At 41.4% G+C, this 18,213-nt stretch overlaps 1 protein-coding gene across 2 annotated transcripts; it reads left to right on the top strand.

The window, feature by feature from the left end:
* Positions 1–14,026, top strand: LOC136714331 (vitellogenin). Of its 2 annotated transcripts, none has more exons than XM_066691766.1 (35): positions 1–85; positions 190–210; positions 578–729; positions 1,172–1,423; positions 1,810–1,971; positions 2,056–2,204; positions 2,476–2,626; positions 2,741–2,898; positions 2,996–3,161; positions 3,412–3,537; positions 3,843–4,061; positions 4,227–4,444; positions 4,564–4,661; positions 4,916–5,040; positions 5,139–5,240; positions 5,483–5,602; positions 5,722–5,911; positions 6,044–6,137; positions 6,250–6,435; positions 6,880–7,024; positions 7,112–7,316; positions 7,640–7,803; positions 8,109–8,561; positions 8,842–8,898; positions 9,005–9,148; positions 10,027–10,239; positions 10,535–10,677; positions 10,914–11,052; positions 11,139–11,250; positions 11,587–11,770; positions 11,925–12,016; positions 12,324–12,415; positions 12,638–12,797; positions 13,357–13,518; positions 13,851–14,026. In XM_066691766.1, the coding sequence occupies exons 1-35, from the start codon at positions 7–9 to the stop codon at positions 13,946–13,948; spliced, it is 5,331 nt and encodes a 1,776-aa protein (XP_066547863.1). In that variant the 5' UTR covers positions 1–6; the 3' UTR covers positions 13,949–14,026. The 2 variants fall into 2 exon arrangements, with proteins under 2 accessions (XP_066547863.1, XP_066547862.1); XM_066691765.1 differs by having other exon boundaries at positions 8,106–8,561.
* The last annotated feature ends 4,187 nt before the right edge of the window (positions 14,027–18,213 follow it).

Raw genomic sequence — 18,213 nt, 5'->3', positions numbered from 1 at the left:
ATATATATGGGCACAGCACCCACAGTCCAGTACCAGCCTCCAGCCATGAAGTTGATCCTTCTAGCACTGACGGTGGCCCTTGTGGGTGAGTATATTATTAAAAGGTGATTTCAAAAGTAAATTGAAAAGAATGATCGATTCTGTATTTCGTTAGTTGATTCTAACTCTTCAATTTCTCTTACTTTGCAGCTTGTAACCATGCTAACTGGGGTGAGTCTGTTATATTAACATTAATGAATATTTTATTCACAAGAACATACCTTATACCTATTGCAATGTCCTGTTTGTATGGCTAGTTTGTAATGATCCAGTGACAGAAATGAGCTAAACAGCACTGAGGAGGAACAAGAGCAATGAGTTAATAAAACAAAAGAGTATTTTTAAACAATGTCATGAATGACAGTAGAGACCTTAAGTGAGAACCTCTTTAAATAAGTTAGTGTGGCTGGTTGACTGAGGTCTGAGTAAGAGACACAAGGTAATACAGCATGACACACAGCAAGGGACCCACAAGGCAGGTTCTTGGAGAGATCTACAGCGTTTGCCCAGGTGGGTTAGTGAGTGTGTTGTGTTACAGATCCCGACTACAGTGGCAGTAAGACCTACGAATATGACTATGAAGGCATCATCCTGGTGGGGCTCCCAGAAAAGGGCCTGGCCAGAGCTGGACTGAAGATCACCTGCAAGGTTGCAATCAGTGGAGTGGCCCAGAGGACCTACATCCTTCAGGTATGGGAAATGTCAAGATTTTTAAACTGTAGTTTCAACCAAATTAAAAGGTGCCTTTCTTGGAGCTTTTCTAAAAATGGAGCTTGTCCTTCCTCTACAAAGTTTTCTGAAATGCATCATTTAAAGCATTCAAACCAAAGCAGGAAGAGATCTCAGCTGGAGGAATATGATGCATAGCCAAAACAATACATCATTATTAATACAACTTTTCCTTTCCTTGCTCTGCTTATTAGATTGACTGCATACTACTCATGAATATTCACACATACAAGCTTCATATCTAGCAGAATTACATTCACTATGCTGAATTATGCCACTTATATAGTAATTGAATTGCCACTAAAGTTCAGACATGGATTTATCCTGTATCAAACTCTATTGTATTTTAATTGTTTAGAGAATTTCTACATGGGTACTGAGTGTGGTCCTTTTGTCTCAACAGCTGGCCAACCCTGTGATCAAGGAGTACAATGGTATCTGGCCCAGGGATCAGTTCACCACTGTGAATAGTCTTACACAGGCTCTGGGCAGCCAGCTTCAGATACCAATCAAGTTTGAATACAACAATGGCAACGTAGGACAGATTTTCGCTCCCTCATCCATCTCTGACACTGTACTAAACATCCAGAAAGGCATCCTGAACTTGCTGAATCTCAACATCAAGCAAACTGAAAACGTGTACGAGCTGCAAGAGGTAAATCTCAAGAATTACAATTGAACCCCAAACCTAATTTTATAACATTCAATGCACATAATGCCCACTAAGGAGGGGATGGGGATGGGACAGAAGGCTACTTATCTTGATTGAGTGCAACATAGAGGCAATACAAATTCTTTCATTTGATTTAGATTATCTTCTTTTATGTTTTATTAATCTGATAATGTAGATTTTAACTGGATAACCCCTTCACGTGGTTAACATCCCTATAACAAACAGAAAAGCCTGCTGTCGCTCTAATGTCACCTGGGTTATTGTGAGGCAACTTACCTCAGCAGAGTAGTGATAAAAACTGAACTCCTTTTCTTCTCAGTCACACATTGAATGTCACCATGATATGTATTCTCTTGTCTCCTTACCAGGCTGGGCTTCAGGGCAGATGCAAGACCAACTACCAGATTAAGGAGGAAACCAAAGGAGAACGCTTATTCATCACCAAGACCAAAGATCTGAACAACTGCGAGGAACAGATACAGAGAGACATTGGCATGGCCTACGCAGAGGAGTACAATGACTACCAGCAGGTAAGACACTGAAATATGTTGTCCTCAAAGTGTACCTTCAGTCGCCACTCTCAAGGCCTCACAAGGTTTGTTTTGTCTGCCCAGAGAGGACAGAATGTGCAGAGAGCTGCTGCCTACGAATATGTGCTGAAGCCACAAGACTCAGGAGCGCTGATCACTGAAGCCTCAGCCACAGAGGACCACCAGTACACCCCCTTCAATTGGCACAGTGGAGCTGCTCAGATGCAAGCAAGGTATACTGGATGAGATTCGTTTCTCCTCACATCACTTACATACCTACTATGGTTCACAGGTTTGGCTTATTCCAGCTCTGCAGACTTCATACCATTAAGTCATGAAGTTGTTACTGAAAAAACTAACTCTTTCAAACATTTTAACAAAAAACAACCCTGTCCTACCAATTACAGAAAGCTCAGTTGCTCAGTTAATTTAGTTTCATGTACCCGTTTCTTTTTTCACATAAAGTATTATGTATATGTTTTAATAATCCTGTTCAACCTACAGACAGAGGCTGGTTTGGAGCAACACAAGGAACAGCCCAATTAAGGAGCCTGAACTTCAGTTTGAGAAACGTGGCCGTCTACAGTACCAATTTGGGTCTGAAATCCTCCAGACCCCAGTTCAGCTCATTAAGTCCAAGAACCCTGAAACACAGGTATTAAAGACAGCCCTTGATGTCTACTTCAATCTTTCCACCTCAGTAAAAGAAATTCCATGAACACCTTACTTGGTTGTTCTTGATGTTCTTTTTACTTTACTTTTTCCATAGATTTTTGAAACCCTGCACCACCTTGTCCAGAACAATGGGCAGAAGGTTCATGAAGATGCTCCAATGAAGTTCATCGAGCTCATTCAGTTAATGCGTATATCCAGCCAACAGAATATTGATGCCATCTGGAAGCAGTTTGAGAATAGAAAGGAATTCAGGTACAGAACCTATTCTAGCATTCAGTTGACTGTCTATTCATATGTCAGTGTAGTACTATCAAATTGACTCTCTGCTTTTCTTTCCTTTTCTCAAAAGGCATTGGATTTTGGATGCTATTCCTGCTATCGGTACAAATGATGCTGTTAAATTTATAAAAGAGAGGATTATTAATAAGCAAATCACAACATATGAAGCTGCTCAGATTCTGATGACTGCAATGCACAGGATGAAACCGGAAACTGCTAACATTCAGATTGCTTCAGTGAGTTGATACCTTTAGACACTTTATTATTCTTCAGTTGGATGAAATACATTACTAAAACACTTTTGTTCAGTTTTGTTGTGATTGTAAATCAGAATTCCTTTGAGTAGAAAGATCTTTGATTCTTCATTCGAATTTCAAAGTGTATTACATTACATCCATAACATTAGATTATTTGCCGATGGAACAACCTCAATTTCAAGCCAATTCTCTTTAAATATTATTATCATCATCACTGATGTCATTTCAGGAACTGATCAAGCACCACCATATTGCAGACGAACCCATTCTCTTCAAAATTGCCATGCTTGGTTATGGCTCCTTGATTTACAAGTACTGCAAAGAACACGAAAAGTGCCCCGACAACCTGTTACAGGTACGTTTCCATTTGCAAATGTACTGCTTCGTTCCTTTGTGCTTTATCTAACCCTGTCTACTACTCTAAATGTTTTTTTATGTTTGTGTGTGTTCTATACTGTGCTATATTTTATTGTATGTTAACGTAACTGCAGTATCACAACTTAGTGGCCAGGTCATTTTTGAAAATGAGAACTTGTTCTCAATTGACTTACCTGGATAAATAAAGGTTTAAATAAAGAAATAATGTTAATGCCCTTACAGTGAAAACAGGTCTACTTAATTTTATTGGACCATTCATCTCTTTCTTCCTCCATTTCTCAGCCCATTCACGATTTTGCTGCTGATGCGGTCAGCAAAGCCCATGAAGAGGAGATGGTCCTGGCCCTGAAGGCCATGGGTAATGCAGGACAGCCCTCTAGCATCAAGCGCATCATGAAGTTCCTTCCAAGTTTTGCCTCTGGAGCTTCAGCATTCCCAATCAAAATCCAGGTTGATGCAGTGATGGCCCTGAGGAACATTGCCAAGCTACATCGCAGAAAGGTGAGATGAATTAAGCGTTTACCCCCCTGGAAATGTAGACTCACCTACACGTGCTGTGCCTCTCCACCTATTTTCTACCCATTTCCCTTGAAGTGAAACACAATGAGTTAAGAGTATCTCCACATTCCTCAGGTGTGAACATGCATTGTCTTGGTTCCTCTGCAGGTGCAGGAAGTGGCTCTGCAGCTGTTTAACGATGAAAAGCTCCACCCGGAGGTGCGCATGATGGCCTGTGTGGTTCTGTTTGAGAGCAAGCCCACAGTGGAGCTGGTGATATCTCTTGTCACAGCTCTGCAAAAAGTGAAAAACCTGCAAGTGGCCAGCTTTACCTACTCCCACATGAAGGCTCTGACCAGAAGCATGTCTCCCGACTATGCCCACGTGTAAGTGCTCAAGTCTACATTTTAGGACACACAAGAGGTCACAGAAAGCATGTTTGTAATTTGTTTCTTAGAATTTCTTGAATCTAGAAGTCTAATGACTCCACTTTATCCTTGTTTAGAGCTGCTGCCTGCAATACTGCAGTAAACATGCTGAATGGCAAACTAGGGAGACTGTCTTATCGCTTCAGCAAGGCCTTCCACATAGACACCTTCCAAAGTAAGTACAACCCAGCACCACCACTCCTACCACGAATTATGTTCAATGGTATCAGAAATAGATTACTTTTAATATATGAAAAACGCCACACTGGCACACTGTCAAACATTTCCAGATAGGATGGATGTCTAATACTACCTCATTAAAAAAAAAAACGTAATCCAAGGAGGCTTACTGTCAGCTAATAAAGTGAACACAACAAAGTGAATACTCCAATTTCAAATGAAGGCTGAACCACTGTTTCCTCCCTCAAGGTCGTCTGATGGCTGGGGCTGCTGCTAGTGTTTACGTCATGAATGATGCCGTCAGCCTCCTTCCCAGAGCTTTGGTGTCCAAAATCAGAGGATACTTCACTGGAGCAGCTGCAGACCTTCTGGAGGTACACTAGACACTCCAGTCTCCTTACACTCAATTAAAATGAGTGAATTGGAAAAGCAACAGGCAATTCAAGAATAACACTGATTCTGATTCTCTTAGGTGGGAGTCCGAGCTGAAGGCCTGGATCAGTGGCTTAGCAAGGCACAAGGGACGGCCCATGGCGATTCTACAGCAAACACAGTCCGACGTATGATGAGGGCAGTAAGTGCTTTATCAACAGCAGATGGTCATGTTCAGACAATGTGGGTTCTTGTTTTTTAAAGGATATTGTGACATACCCAATGTAAAAGAGAACCGCCTTAAAAAAATATTCAATAATTTGTGGGGGGACGAGGGACAACTGAAAAATGTAGTGAATAACAAGTCCAAAAAAGATGGCAGATACGCATACAATTTTCAAAATCAGTCACAGTTGCATTTGCTTATTCTTTCCTTCCTCTCAGTTCTCAGACTGGAGAGCCCTTCCCTCAAACAAGCCCCTGGTATCGGCCTACATTAAGCTGTTCGGCCAAGAAATTTCTTTCAGCGAGCTCGAGAAGACCGGCATTGAGTATCTAGCTCAGGTAAAGACTTCAGAGTGAATTCATTTGGCAAACCTGGCATCTCTCTTTATAATCTTATCAGCTCATGCCGACGTGTGAGTCCCATCTGTATGACTTTTCTACTGCCCTTCTGGATACAGGGGTGGTCTGATCCCTTGGAACAACACGCACCTCTGAAGAAAGTGGTGCAGGTCCTTCAGAATGGAGTTAAAGGCCAGTGGTCCAAGCCCCTGCTGGTCGCTGAGGTGCGACGCATCGTCCCCACCTGTGTGGGCCTCCCCATGGAGCTGGCTCTGTACTCTGCTGCTGTGGCAAACGCTGCAGTGAAAGGTATAATAATACAAGTAATTCATGAACTCGACTGATCAGGTGTATTCTTACAGAATGATTCCATAACCAACATATTGAAAACAAAAGCATAAAGCACTAATTACAGTAGATTTCTGTTTTTCTCCTAAAAAGCCCGTGTTGATATGTCACCTCCTCTGTCTGCCAACTCCCGAATCACTCAGTTCATGAACACTAATATTCATGTGCAGGCCGATGTTACTCCAAGGTAGGTGTCTGTTTGATCCATGGAAATGAAAATCCATCAATAATTATGTCAGTTTAATCTCTGAGAGAAGCTGAGATGTTGATTGTAATTCTCTATTGTTTCCATATCGCAGTATCTCTATACACGGCATTGCAGTAATGGGCATCAACACCAACTTGATTCAGACCGGAGTGGAGCTATATGCTAAAGGATATACAATTATTCCAATGAAATTCACAGCCAAGATCAATATGAAGGAACATGAGTACAAGATACAGTCTGCACCCTGCCAGGTCGAGGATAAACTTCTGTCACTGAGGTATGAGGATTTGTACACAAAATCTTTGTCATCAGTTGCACTGTTGGGTGGACTTCAGTCAGTAACTAATTAATCTTATTGGTAGTTTAACTTGCTTACATAAACACACATCTAGCACCAAAAACATGAAGTTTGAATGTGAATACAATTACCACATTATTATAGTGCATATAGTATTAATGTATCCAGTACATTGAAATAGGAAGTTGGTGAATAACAGTTTTGGTCCATCCTTCCATCCACTCATCCATGCTGTCAGATATTAATGATTACTTAGGAAATGAAGAGGAGTCAAAAGGTTACTTCAGTATCCAGACCGTTATTATTTGAATTTATAAGATATAGTACAAGCACTACATGTTAAAATGTACAGAACTAAAAGGAAAGGGATGCCCATTTTCATTAAAAAAACATAACAGTAAAAATAAAATCCCGCTTTAACAGGGCGCAGGCTTTCGCTGTGACAAGAACTGTGCAAGGAAACCCTGAGAAAAGGACACCAATCCTGCCCGCCTCAGCTCAAGTTGATATCACGCAAGAGCACTTCACGTCTCAATCCCGATCTCCTCGAGCTGGAAGCCAGAGTCTGGTAGGAAACCCTTTCTGCTGCTTCTGCATTCATTCATGAATATGTGCAAGTGTGTGTCTGATCTATCCTTTGTTTTTCCCCCTGCAGACATCCTCCATGTCATCAGAAGTGTTATACTCCCACTATCACTACACACGTGATTCATACAGATCCCATGACAAGTGTATCAAGGCCTCAGAGTTTGGTGTACAGTTGTGCTTCATGGGAGGAACTCAAAATGTTGCTTTCCTAAGAAGATCCCCTCTCTACCAAGCGGTCGGTGAACATTTTGCTGAAGTCATTATTAAACCAGGTACCAGAATTTATTCATATTTTGCTGTTCCCAGACAGTAACATTAGGGTAAGGTGCATTAACTGAATCGTCTAAATCATACAAATGTAAAGAATCTTAAACAACTATCTATTTGCACTGTCAAAATATATCATTGTATTGTCATCCCCAGTTTTAACCTGGCTCAAGCCACAGAAATCTGCAGTACGATAGTGTACGATAAACTTAGCGGATATATAACAGATAAAAAGTGTATGCAGTGAATTAGCGAAGAACGTTGTTTGAAATGAACAACTCCACTACTTTTGTCTGTGTTTACATATTCATGCTTGGTTTCTTTGCAGTGCAAACAGAGCAACCCATTGAAAATCTGGAGATTGAGATCGTGCCAGGAGATAAGGCAGCTTCCAAACTGAAAATTAATTACCTGAAGAGCACAGATGAAGAGGAAGCTCCACAAGGAAAGACGGTCTTGCTAAAACTGAAGAAAATCCTGAAAACGCAATTGGTACTTTCAATTTTCTATAAAAGAGTGGGGCGGTTGGGAGGACTGTATATGAGAACATTTGGGATACATATTTACTCAAAAATCCAATCTTCAATAGAATAGTTGAATGCATATCTCTGTCATAGATGAAGACCTGATAATACACGTCAGAGGGTAGGTTACAACGCACTTCACACTATCCACAAGAGCTACTACATGGAAACAACTCTAGTGAAAAATTATGAGAGGTCTAGAGTCTATTTCGGTGGCGTCACCTAAGACTGTTTGCTCACCATTGTCATGTTGTTCTACTCCTTTGCCAGCAGAGGAACAGATCAAATTCCAGCTCCAGCTCTTCCTCCAGTTCTCAAAACAGCAACAGCTCCAGCTCCTCCAGCAGCTCCTCGAACTCCAGACAGGGTAAACCCAATGACGGCCTGGCGATCAAACGTCGCTGCTCCTCCAGCTCTTCATCCTCCTCCTCTTCCTGTAGATCCTCCTCCTCTTCCTCTTCCTCCTCATCTGCTTCCAAACGCAGGCGTCAAGAAAGACGAGGCCAGAACTCCGGTCAGACCAATAGAGCTGCATCGAGAAAGGGCCGCAGTAGCAGTAGCAGTAGTAGCAGCAGCAGCAGCAGCAGCAGCAGTAGCAGAAGTAGCAGCAGCAGCAGCAGCAGCCGCAGAAGCAGCAGAGGCAGAGTGGCCATGCGAGTGATGAAGAATCAGGGAAGACAATCGAACAGCAGTTCTCTCAGCAGCAGCCAGTCTTCCAGCAGCGAGGTGAGGCCTGTAGTCCTTGAGGCTTTATTGATTTTGTTCCATCATGTCAGCAGTCCATAAATACATTCATGAGGCAGCAAGATGTTAAATCCTCTGATAAAATGTTAATGAATTATGAAAATGTCATACAAGTTCCAGCTTTGGAGATAAGTTGGCAGTTCATGAAAATAACACCGGAACAAGCGGCTATTACGATCTGGTGTAGCTTGAACTGGATTTGTCCTCAGTAGATGTTATACTATGAGATTTTGCTCAATCTTTATCCTACTGTTCTTTTCAGGAGCGAGGATACAAACGAATTTATGACTTCAAGTTTCTTTATCAAGGAAGACGAGAGGTAAGTCATGCCCTGGCTTTTCATTCATATTATTCAGAAGTGGGCTGTGGTTTTGCACGTCCTCTACACATGTTTCTTACGTGGCTGTGGTCTCTGTTTCTTGCAGTCCGGCTCCAGGAAAAAGTCCTCCTCCAGCAGCAGCAGCAGCAGGTCAGGCAGTTCCAGCAGTAGCAGTAGCAGTAGCAGTAGCAGCAGCAGTAGCAGCAGCAGCAGCAGCAGCAGAAATGGCAAGAAAACTGGAAACAAAAAGGTTAGTAAGTGCAGTTACATGTGTCTGTTATTGTCCTGAACAACAGCTAGAGTATAGTTATACCTCCGTTAATGGATCCTTGGGACAACTCCTTTATACAAAGACAGGCACGGACATCCAACTGTATAAAGGAGAAGCATGTGAAGCAAATCAAAAGTTTAAAATCTGAAGGACACCATTGCCCCATAAACACAATTGAGTGGGGTTTGTTGACATTATCAGAAACAGTGAAGAGCTTCATAAGTGTCCCTCACCTGGGCCAATCAGTGGTGCCCGTCGCCAGTCTTCCCTTTCCCTTTACTCAAGAAAAACAATTACTCCCATTATGTCATCCACACTGCTGACATAAATAAAGCATTGGTGCAGCTAGCTACATTATGGCTACTGCATAGGTCATGTTTTCAGACATATTGGACTTTTTTTTTTTCTGCTGTACCCCCTCTTCTATGAAGTCCTGGGACACATCCCTTTGATATTTCAACATTTGGTAACAAAGCTTCTGATAAAGCAGTGACTTCATTCAATGCACGGACTCAATTAACCGAGCTATTGTTGTACCTTCTATTGCCCGAGCCTGTAAGATGCACCAGCTCAGCAGTACACACAGGCCCCTTAAGTACTGCTACTGCATCTGCCTTTCTTACCATACCTTCGTGAAACCTTTAAAAAGGTGTACCGTACTGGTTTCCCTGTATCTGTGTTTTTTAGCAAAAATGATGCTATTTGTCTGCTCCTTTAAACACTACCAGAATAGTTTGGAAAGCTTTCCTGAAAAGCTCTTGAATGCTGACTATCACTCCCACTCCCCTTTGGGAAGAGCCCATTTCAAACGTATAGGGTGAGTTATTGACTTTCTTCTCTTTCCTGTTTAATACCAGCGTACTTTCCTTGGAGACTCCATTGCACCTTTAATGGCCATCATTTTCCGTGCCAGAAGGAGTGATAAGCAAGAACAAGGATACCAGGCTGCCATCTACCATGACCCATCTTCACCTAAATCCAGAGTTCAGGTGATAGCTAGTGACATCAGAGAGAAGAGCAAGTGGCAAATCTGTGTGAATGCTGCCAAGACGGAAATGCACAAACTCCAAGTGAGTTGGGGAGAAGGGAAGGGTGGGGGTTTAATAAAACAAATCTTTCTAGAAAGGTGCTTTCTTGCTCTTTTCAATAATTTGCCCTCTCTCCTCTCCCCTTCTGTTTGCTATGATCATTGATTAAATAACTTAGAATAAATCTTCTCCCTTTTATCTCTAATTTCCTATTCGAATACTTATTGCATTTGTTTTCATTCATCTCATTATACTGTGTATATATATATAAAGATGCTGCAGTGTGTCTAGTCCTCACTAGTCAGTTTCCTCTCTGATGGTTCTGCCTTTATTCCAGGTGGACACCAGATGGGGTCAGGAATGCCAGGACTACAAAGCTTCTCTCAAGGCAAAGATTGGCACTTTGGCAAATAACCCAGCCGTGCAGCTTAAAATTAAGTGGAAGAGGGTTCCTCGGACTGTAAATAAATATGTACAAATGTAAGTATCGCCACTTGCTCTCTTCACTTCACAGTCTTATGGAGTGTGGTTGGAATGTATATCATTTGTAATTAAATATACAATTCCTGTATCATTCATTGCCAAATGTATGTGTGTATATCTGTCTATCTATTTATCTATCTATCTATCTATCATCTATCTATCTATATATATATATATATATATAGCAGTTCCAAAGATAAATCTGTGAACAATGCTTTATTTCCATTTCGTAGGGTTGCTGAATATATTCCAGGTGCTGCTTTAATGATGGGATTTTCAGAGGTGGTGCGTAGAAATCCATCTAAACAGATTTCCTTTGTATTGGCTGCAACTTCTGCCAGGACCATTGACACAGTCATTAAAGCACCAAGGGTAACTTGCCATTATGTCCTATCTACATCTCCATATGCACTAGATGCTTCTGATCAATACTGACCACTGCCTCTCACTTGCTGCAGATGACAGTGTACACGCGTGCAGTGACGGTCCCATTCCAGTTGCCCATTGGAAGATCGATCTCATCCCTCAAAGAAATTGACATTAACCAAATACTGGCTGGTGCAGTGGCAGGTGTGTATTGCACATGCTAAAAACGACCCCCATTTAAATATGTGATCCCATTCACTTTGCTAGTTTCCAAGTATCATGCAATAAAAGGAATGGCAATAGAATAGTTAATGGGGACTTTCTAAAACATGTGGCCCAATCCTACTACTGTTGTACATTTGTGAAAAAGGTGTTAAATAATTAAATAAATAACAAACACTACAAATACAATGTAAAATGTAAATAAAATGTAAGGAGCACAACAGCCCATTTATTATAGACTTGCAGGTGTTGTAAGTACATTCAGGTTAACCCTCTCATTTGTTTTCCCTCTACTCTGTCCTCTACCTGGGTTATTAGGACAATGTTCAGTGACACAGAATGCTTTTAGCACCTTCAATGATGTGGCGTTCAACTCAGAGCTGCCCGATTCCTGCGAGATTGTCTTGGCTGAGGATTGTACCCCCCAGCACCAATGGATAGTGGTACTGAAGCAGGAGCAATCTGAGAAATACAGAGCTCTGTTTGTGAGTGTGGCTGACAGGTGAGCAATATGATAACTCCTATGATACACTATTGTGAAATGATTCTGAAATTGGTTAGATCAATCTTTGCCTGGAACCATTCCCCTAACGTTTCTAAATAAACATTGTTCTCACAAGAATGTTAAACTTGTGTATTTCTGTTTTCTTTTGTAGAAACATCAAGTTGATCATTAAGACTGGCCAACCTCCACAAGTGCTGGTCAATGGAGAACTAAAGTCCAATCTCCCCTACACAGACGACTCTGGTTTGTACAATCTTTCACTGTTTTAGCAATAGCAAATCCCTACAGTTGGAACAAAACATGTATTCCTAGGCACACTTTACATTTACATACAGTAGAAAAACCATGGACTGAATAGCAGACAACTTTCATTTCAACTGGTTCTCTCTACATGAGTGGATTTTAAGCAGTGACACTATAGTCATATGATATCACCTGTGGTCACATGGGTTATTGCCTGTGCAAAATGACAAATGTTATTTCATTCATCGATAACTGTCTGAATAAATCACCCCAGCTGAGTGACACGAGTGTGGTGTGGTCTTTACAGGCATCGTTGTAAACACAGAGGGCCCTGGAGTTTCTCTGACTGCAGAGAGTTACGGGCTCAGCACTGTCTACCTTGGAGAAAACGAGTACAAGGTACTTACAATGTAAAACTCTAATTAGTATGAAGTTACAATGTTACATTTCCCTGAAAGGTTTGTTTGATCACATTTTGGGAATATATTCTAATGACATACTGTTAGGGCTACAGTTGATGACTCATTGTTTTAAAATGTGGTTTACATCTGAGGTGGAAGGGCTGCTGTGATATAAGTAGAGTTGCTCATTTGTCCTCTTTGGCTCCATTTCCTGGGACAGATCCAAGTCAACGGCGCCATGAGAGGAAAGACATGCGGAGTGTGTGGCACTGGAGATGGAGAGACCAAGCAGGAGTACCAGAAACCCGGCGGCGGTGTGGCCATCAGCCCCCAGAGTTTCATTCAGTCATGGGTCTTTGCCGGAGAGACCTGCACAGATGGTAATATTTGAACAAAATGCAGACTGGAGCGATCACAGACTAATAACTGGGAAATATGCATAGTTGACTACCAAACTACTGAATAAGAGGTTTAAAAGCTTTAGTCTTGCACTTCATAACATGGCTAAAATAAAATCAGTCACATTGAGAGTACCCTATGTTCATGAAGTATATAATGTATTTGAATATGATTAAGCATGTAGGTAGGGGGTCATTTAGTTTACGAACAGCTACACTGGTGGTAAGAGTTTCAGTGAAAACATCCAAATACTATCCACTGGTTTGAGGGTTAAAATCCCTGTCCTGTCATTACAACTGCTAATGTTAGATTTGAATCACTTGAGGTATTAAAGAGATCAACTCATGGGCCAACTTTTAGCAGTCTGTGCACATTTATAGCTTCCTCAACTAGCCATCACTCCTCCTAAGGCCGAGTACACAGACTCACAGTTGCTGTAGGTTTGCTTAAGCATGCAAGAATTGTTTCTATAAAAATGGAGACAGAGGGAATTCAGTTTGGAAGCACTGGCCAATTAAGTGCTCTGTTTTCTGTTGACAGATTGTAAACTGAAGCGGGAGTTTGTGAAACTGGACAAGCAGGTCAAACTTTACGGAACAGACGTCAAGTGCTACTCGACTGACCCAATCCTTCAGTGCATGCCTAACTGCAAACCCAGCAAGACCGTGCCTGTCAAACTGGGCTTCCACTGTATACCCACAGGTAAGCTTGCACTGGATTGCACTGCTGGGGGCCAAGACTGGCATTTCCAACAGGGAGGCATTGGTTCAGAGTTACAGGACTCCAATGAGAACCATCACATTACAGTCAAGCTTAACCACCATTGCTTATTTACACTGGCATCAAATTACATCAGTAAGCCATTTTGGTCTGTTTCTCTGTTAAATCCATTTTAGTTTAGTTTAGTTCTCAAAGGATACATGTCAAATGAATGTTCAATTGCCAGACCTTCCTCAGCATTATGTTTACAAAATAATCAAGCCAAGCAAACATCATCTGTTGGCAGTTTACCAAAGTGTTTCCTTCCCCTTTAGACACTGTTGTGAACCTCCTTGATGCAGACTTCAGCCAGAAGTGCGTGGACATGTACGAGACCCGGGAAGCCCACCTTGCTTGTGATTGCCAATGCTAAGCAGTACTTCTATTAAGTACATTGTATTATGATTGATGATCTTAAACATATTTAATTAAAGCATTCCAAAAGACAAAATATGTGTTGTGTGTCTTTGTGTACGGTTAATGTGCCAGTCTCTCTTTCTTTGCAATTGATTCTCTCATACAACACTGAGAAGCTGTCAGAATTTATCATCAAAATGCTCGGTTTCATTGCTTCTTGAAATCCATCTAAAAGTCAAAATAGCTACAGGTAAATACAGACTAGATGTACAAGCTACCATCACAGAAAAAATTCATGAAACTGTAAAAAGTGAAAATGTAGAATGAGGTTAACGTAAAGGAGGTATGCAGTAGAAAAGGAATTAAGTGAAGAACAATATAGTACAATATAAAGTAACTAGAGCAAAAAATGTGCAGGATTTCGTGGAATTACACTTCAGTAGCAAGTACTTAGCAGAACAAAGTAAAAGATCCTTGTGATCCAGTTGAACCACTCTGTATCTCAGTCTCTTCCCTAAGCCCTTCGCTTTCCACTTGAACCCTTCTCTAACTCTACTAATTTCCTTCATTTTTCTAGGCTGATCACCACTTGCATCCTATTGCAGTTTATTGTACTTGCCTATGCCACCCCCCTCACTCCACCCCTGCGTAGCTCCAGCCCCATGGCTCTACCTGTAGACATGTCCATCCTCTCTGCTCAGCTTCTGATCACTGGTCGCCCACAAAACTAACTCTACCTCCTGCTGGAAACAGCTACAAAATAAACATTAAGGCTAAAAAATGTGACCCCTTCCAGTACCTCCTAAAAACTCACTTGTTCTGACAAAATCTATAGACATCAAGCTGTTTCCCTACCTATAAATATGTGTCACAGATACAAAGCTATTTCACTCCACACACACACACACAGGTATTTCTAGACCAGCAACGACTACAGGGGTATATCTGTGTTGTGTCACACACACACACTCACACACACACGCACACACACACACACAAAAGGAATCCCTTGTTGAATCTTAATTCTGTGTTTCACCTCTTACTGATAAAGGCTAAACGTTAGCCAAACAAATATTCAGTCTGAAGAATTTTAATGGCAAACTTGTAGTAACAATAAGCAGAAAAAAAAGTTATTATAGCAATTACTATTCTCAGCTTTCTTAATTGTTCATAAATGTAAAGCAGCAGTGGCGAGCAGTGGGTTTATTAACTGGTGGGGCATAAAAAGACCTACAGTGCATCTGGAAAGTATTCACAGCACTTCACTTTTTCCACATTTTGTTATGTTACAGCCTTATTCCAAAATGGATTAAATTCATTATTTTCCTCACAATTCTACAAACAATACCCCAAAATGTGAAAGAAGTTTGTTTGAAATCTTTGCAAATGTATTAAAAAAAACAAAAAACAAAAAAAACACGTACATAAGTATTCACAGCCTTTGCTCAATACTTTGTTGAAGCACCATTGGCACCAAGCCTCAAGTCTTTTTGAGTATGATGCTACAAGCTTGGCACACCTATTTTTGGGTAGTTTCTCCCATTCTTCTTTGCAGGACCTCTCAAGCTCCATCAGCTTGGATGGGGAGGGTCGGTAAACAGCCATTTTCAGATTTCTCCAGAGATGTTCAATGGGGTTCAAGTCTGGGCTCTGGCTGGGCCACTCAAGGACATTCACAGAGTTGTCCTGTAGCCACTCCTTTGTTATCTTGGCTGTGTGCTTAGGGTCGTTGTCCTGTTGGAAGATTAACCTTCGCCCCAGTCTGAGGTCCAGAGTGCTCTGGAGCAGGTTTTCATCAAGGATGTCTCTGTACATTGCTGCATTCATCTTTCCCTCGATCCTGACTAGTCTCCCAGTTCCTGCCACTGAAAAACATCCCCACAGCATGATGCTGCCACCACCATGCTTCACTGTAGGGATGGTATTGGCCAGGTGATGAGCGGTGGCTGGTTTCCTCCAGACATGAGTTCAATCTTTGTTTCATCAAACTAGAGAATTTTGTTTCTTATGGTCTGAGAATCATTCAGGTGCCTTTTGGCAAACTCCAGGTGGGCTGTCATGTGCCTTTTACTGAGGAGTGGCTTCCGTCTGGCCACTCTACCATACAGGCCTGATTGGTGGAGTGCTGCAGAGATGGTTGTTCTTCTGGAAGGTCCTCCTCTCTCCACAGAGACAAGCTGGAGCTCTGTCAGAGTGACCATCGGGTTCTTGGTCACCTCCCTGACTAAGGCCCTTCTCCCCCGATCGCTCAGTTTGGCCGGGCGGATAGCTCTAGGAAGAGTCCTGGTGGTTCCAAACTTCTTCCATTTATGGATGATGGAGGCCACTGTGCTCATTGGGACCCTCAATGCTGCAGACATTTTTCTGTACCCTTCCCCAGATCTGTGCCTTGATACAATCCTGTCTCAGAGGTCTACAGACAATTCCTTGGACTTCATGGCTTGGTTTGTGCTCTGACATGCACTGTTAACTGTGGGACCTTATATAGACAGGTGTGTGCCTTTCCAAATCATGTCCAATCAACTGAATTTACCACAGGTGGACTCCAATCAAGTTATAGAAACATCTCAAAGATGATCAGTGGAAACAGGATGCACCGGAGCTCAATTTTGAGTGTCATGGCAAAGGCTGTGAATACTTATGTACATGTGCTTTTTTTGTTTTTTATTTTTAATAAATTTGCAAAGATTTCAAACAAACTTCTTTCACGTTGTCATTATGGGGTATTGTTTGTAGAATTTTTTGGAAAATAATGAATTTAATCCATTTTGGAATAACAAAATGTGGAAAAAGTGAAGCGCTGTGAATACTTTCCGGATGCACTGTATGAACATGTGTATATGAACATAATGTATATTTGCACCCCAGTCGATACATTTCCTGAAAAAACATAAAACAAGATGACGTTGCGGTACACAGTACTGATATTCAATTTTCAAGTCAATAATCATGAGAATTATGTTATATTATCGTAAAAAACTAAAAAACACACTTGTAAATTATATGCCGAGGTGCCTTGTGTGTGTGCATTATGGTAGATTTAAAGTACATTCTACTTAAAAAGCTGCAATGCTATAAATAACAATTATATCACAACTCAAACAACATAAAAATACCAAAACGAACATAGTGTAGAATACAAATACGTGTCAAAAACAAATATGTTCATGATTGTAATACAAACACATGCTTACCTGTCTATTCTATAGCTAATACTGTAGCTATAATAATTAATTAAAAATAACACTCACCGATAGCTGACTTGATTTTCTGTGCTCATCTGCCTGCACAGCAACTAGTGTATTTTAACGTCCTCCAGTACACTTGACACTTGATGCAATCTAACCACTCATTCTGCGTTGTTTTGGATATCCGTTTATAAATGCTTCCTGGTCTCTCAGACAAGTGTTTTAAGTCATTGTACCCACACAGTCTCTCCCCTGAATAAAATACATTTTCCAATACAGTGAGGGAAAAAAGTATTTGATCCCCTGCTGATTTTGTACATTTGCCCACGGACAAAGAAATGATCAGTCTATAATTTTAATGGTAGGTGTATTTTAACAGTGAGAGACAGAATAACAACAAAAAAATCTAGAAAAACGCATTTCAAAAAAGTTATAAATTGATTTGCATGTTAATGAGGGAAATAAGTATTTGACCCCTTCAACTTAGTACTTGGTGGCAAAACCCTATTTGGCAATCACAGAGGTCAGACGTTTCTTGTAGTTGGCCACCAGGTTTGCACACATCTCAGGAGGGATTTTGTCCCACTCCTCTTTGCAGATCCTCTCCAAGTCATTAAGGTTTCGAGGCTGACGTTTGGCAACTTGAACCTTCAGCTCCCTCCACAGATTTTGTATGGGATTAAGGTCTGGAGACTGGCTAGGCCACTCCAGGACCTTAATGTGCTTCTTCTTGAGCCACTCCTTTGTTGCCTTGGCTGTGTGTTTTGGGTCATTGTTATGCTGGAATACCCATCCACAACTTATTTTCAATGCCCTGGCTGAGGGAAGGAGGTTCTCACCCAAGATTTGACGGTACATGGCCCCGTCCATCGTCTCTTTGATGCGGTGCAGTTGTCCTGTCCCCTTAGCAGATAAACATCCCCAAAGCATAATGTTTCCACCTCCATGTTTGATGGTGGGGATGGTGTTCTTGGGGTCATTCCTCCTCCTCCAAACACGGCGAGTTGAGTTGATGCCAAAGAGCTCGATTTTGGTCTCATCTGACCACAACACTTTCACCCAGTTCTCCTCTGAATCATTCAGATGTTCAATG

Source organism: Amia ocellicauda, chromosome 19, assembly GCF_036373705.1.
Source record: "Amia ocellicauda isolate fAmiCal2 chromosome 19, fAmiCal2.hap1, whole genome shotgun sequence".
NCBI classification, from domain to species: domain Eukaryota; kingdom Metazoa; phylum Chordata; class Actinopteri; order Amiiformes; family Amiidae; genus Amia; species Amia ocellicauda.
This window is presented reverse-complemented; position numbering and strand designations above follow the sequence as displayed.

Coding starts and splice junctions, on each gene's coding strand:
- LOC136714331 (XM_066691765.1), top strand. CDS start 7: ATGGGCACAGCACCCACAGTCCAGTACCAGCCTCCAGCCATGAAGTTG. Junction 11,771..11,924: donor TTTGTGAGTGTGGCTGACAG/GTGAGCAATATG, acceptor TTTCTTTTGTAG/AAACATCAAGTTGATCATTA. Junction 13,519..13,850: donor CTTCCACTGTATACCCACAG/GTAAGCTTGCAC, acceptor CTTCCCCTTTAG/ACACTGTTGTGAACCTCCTT.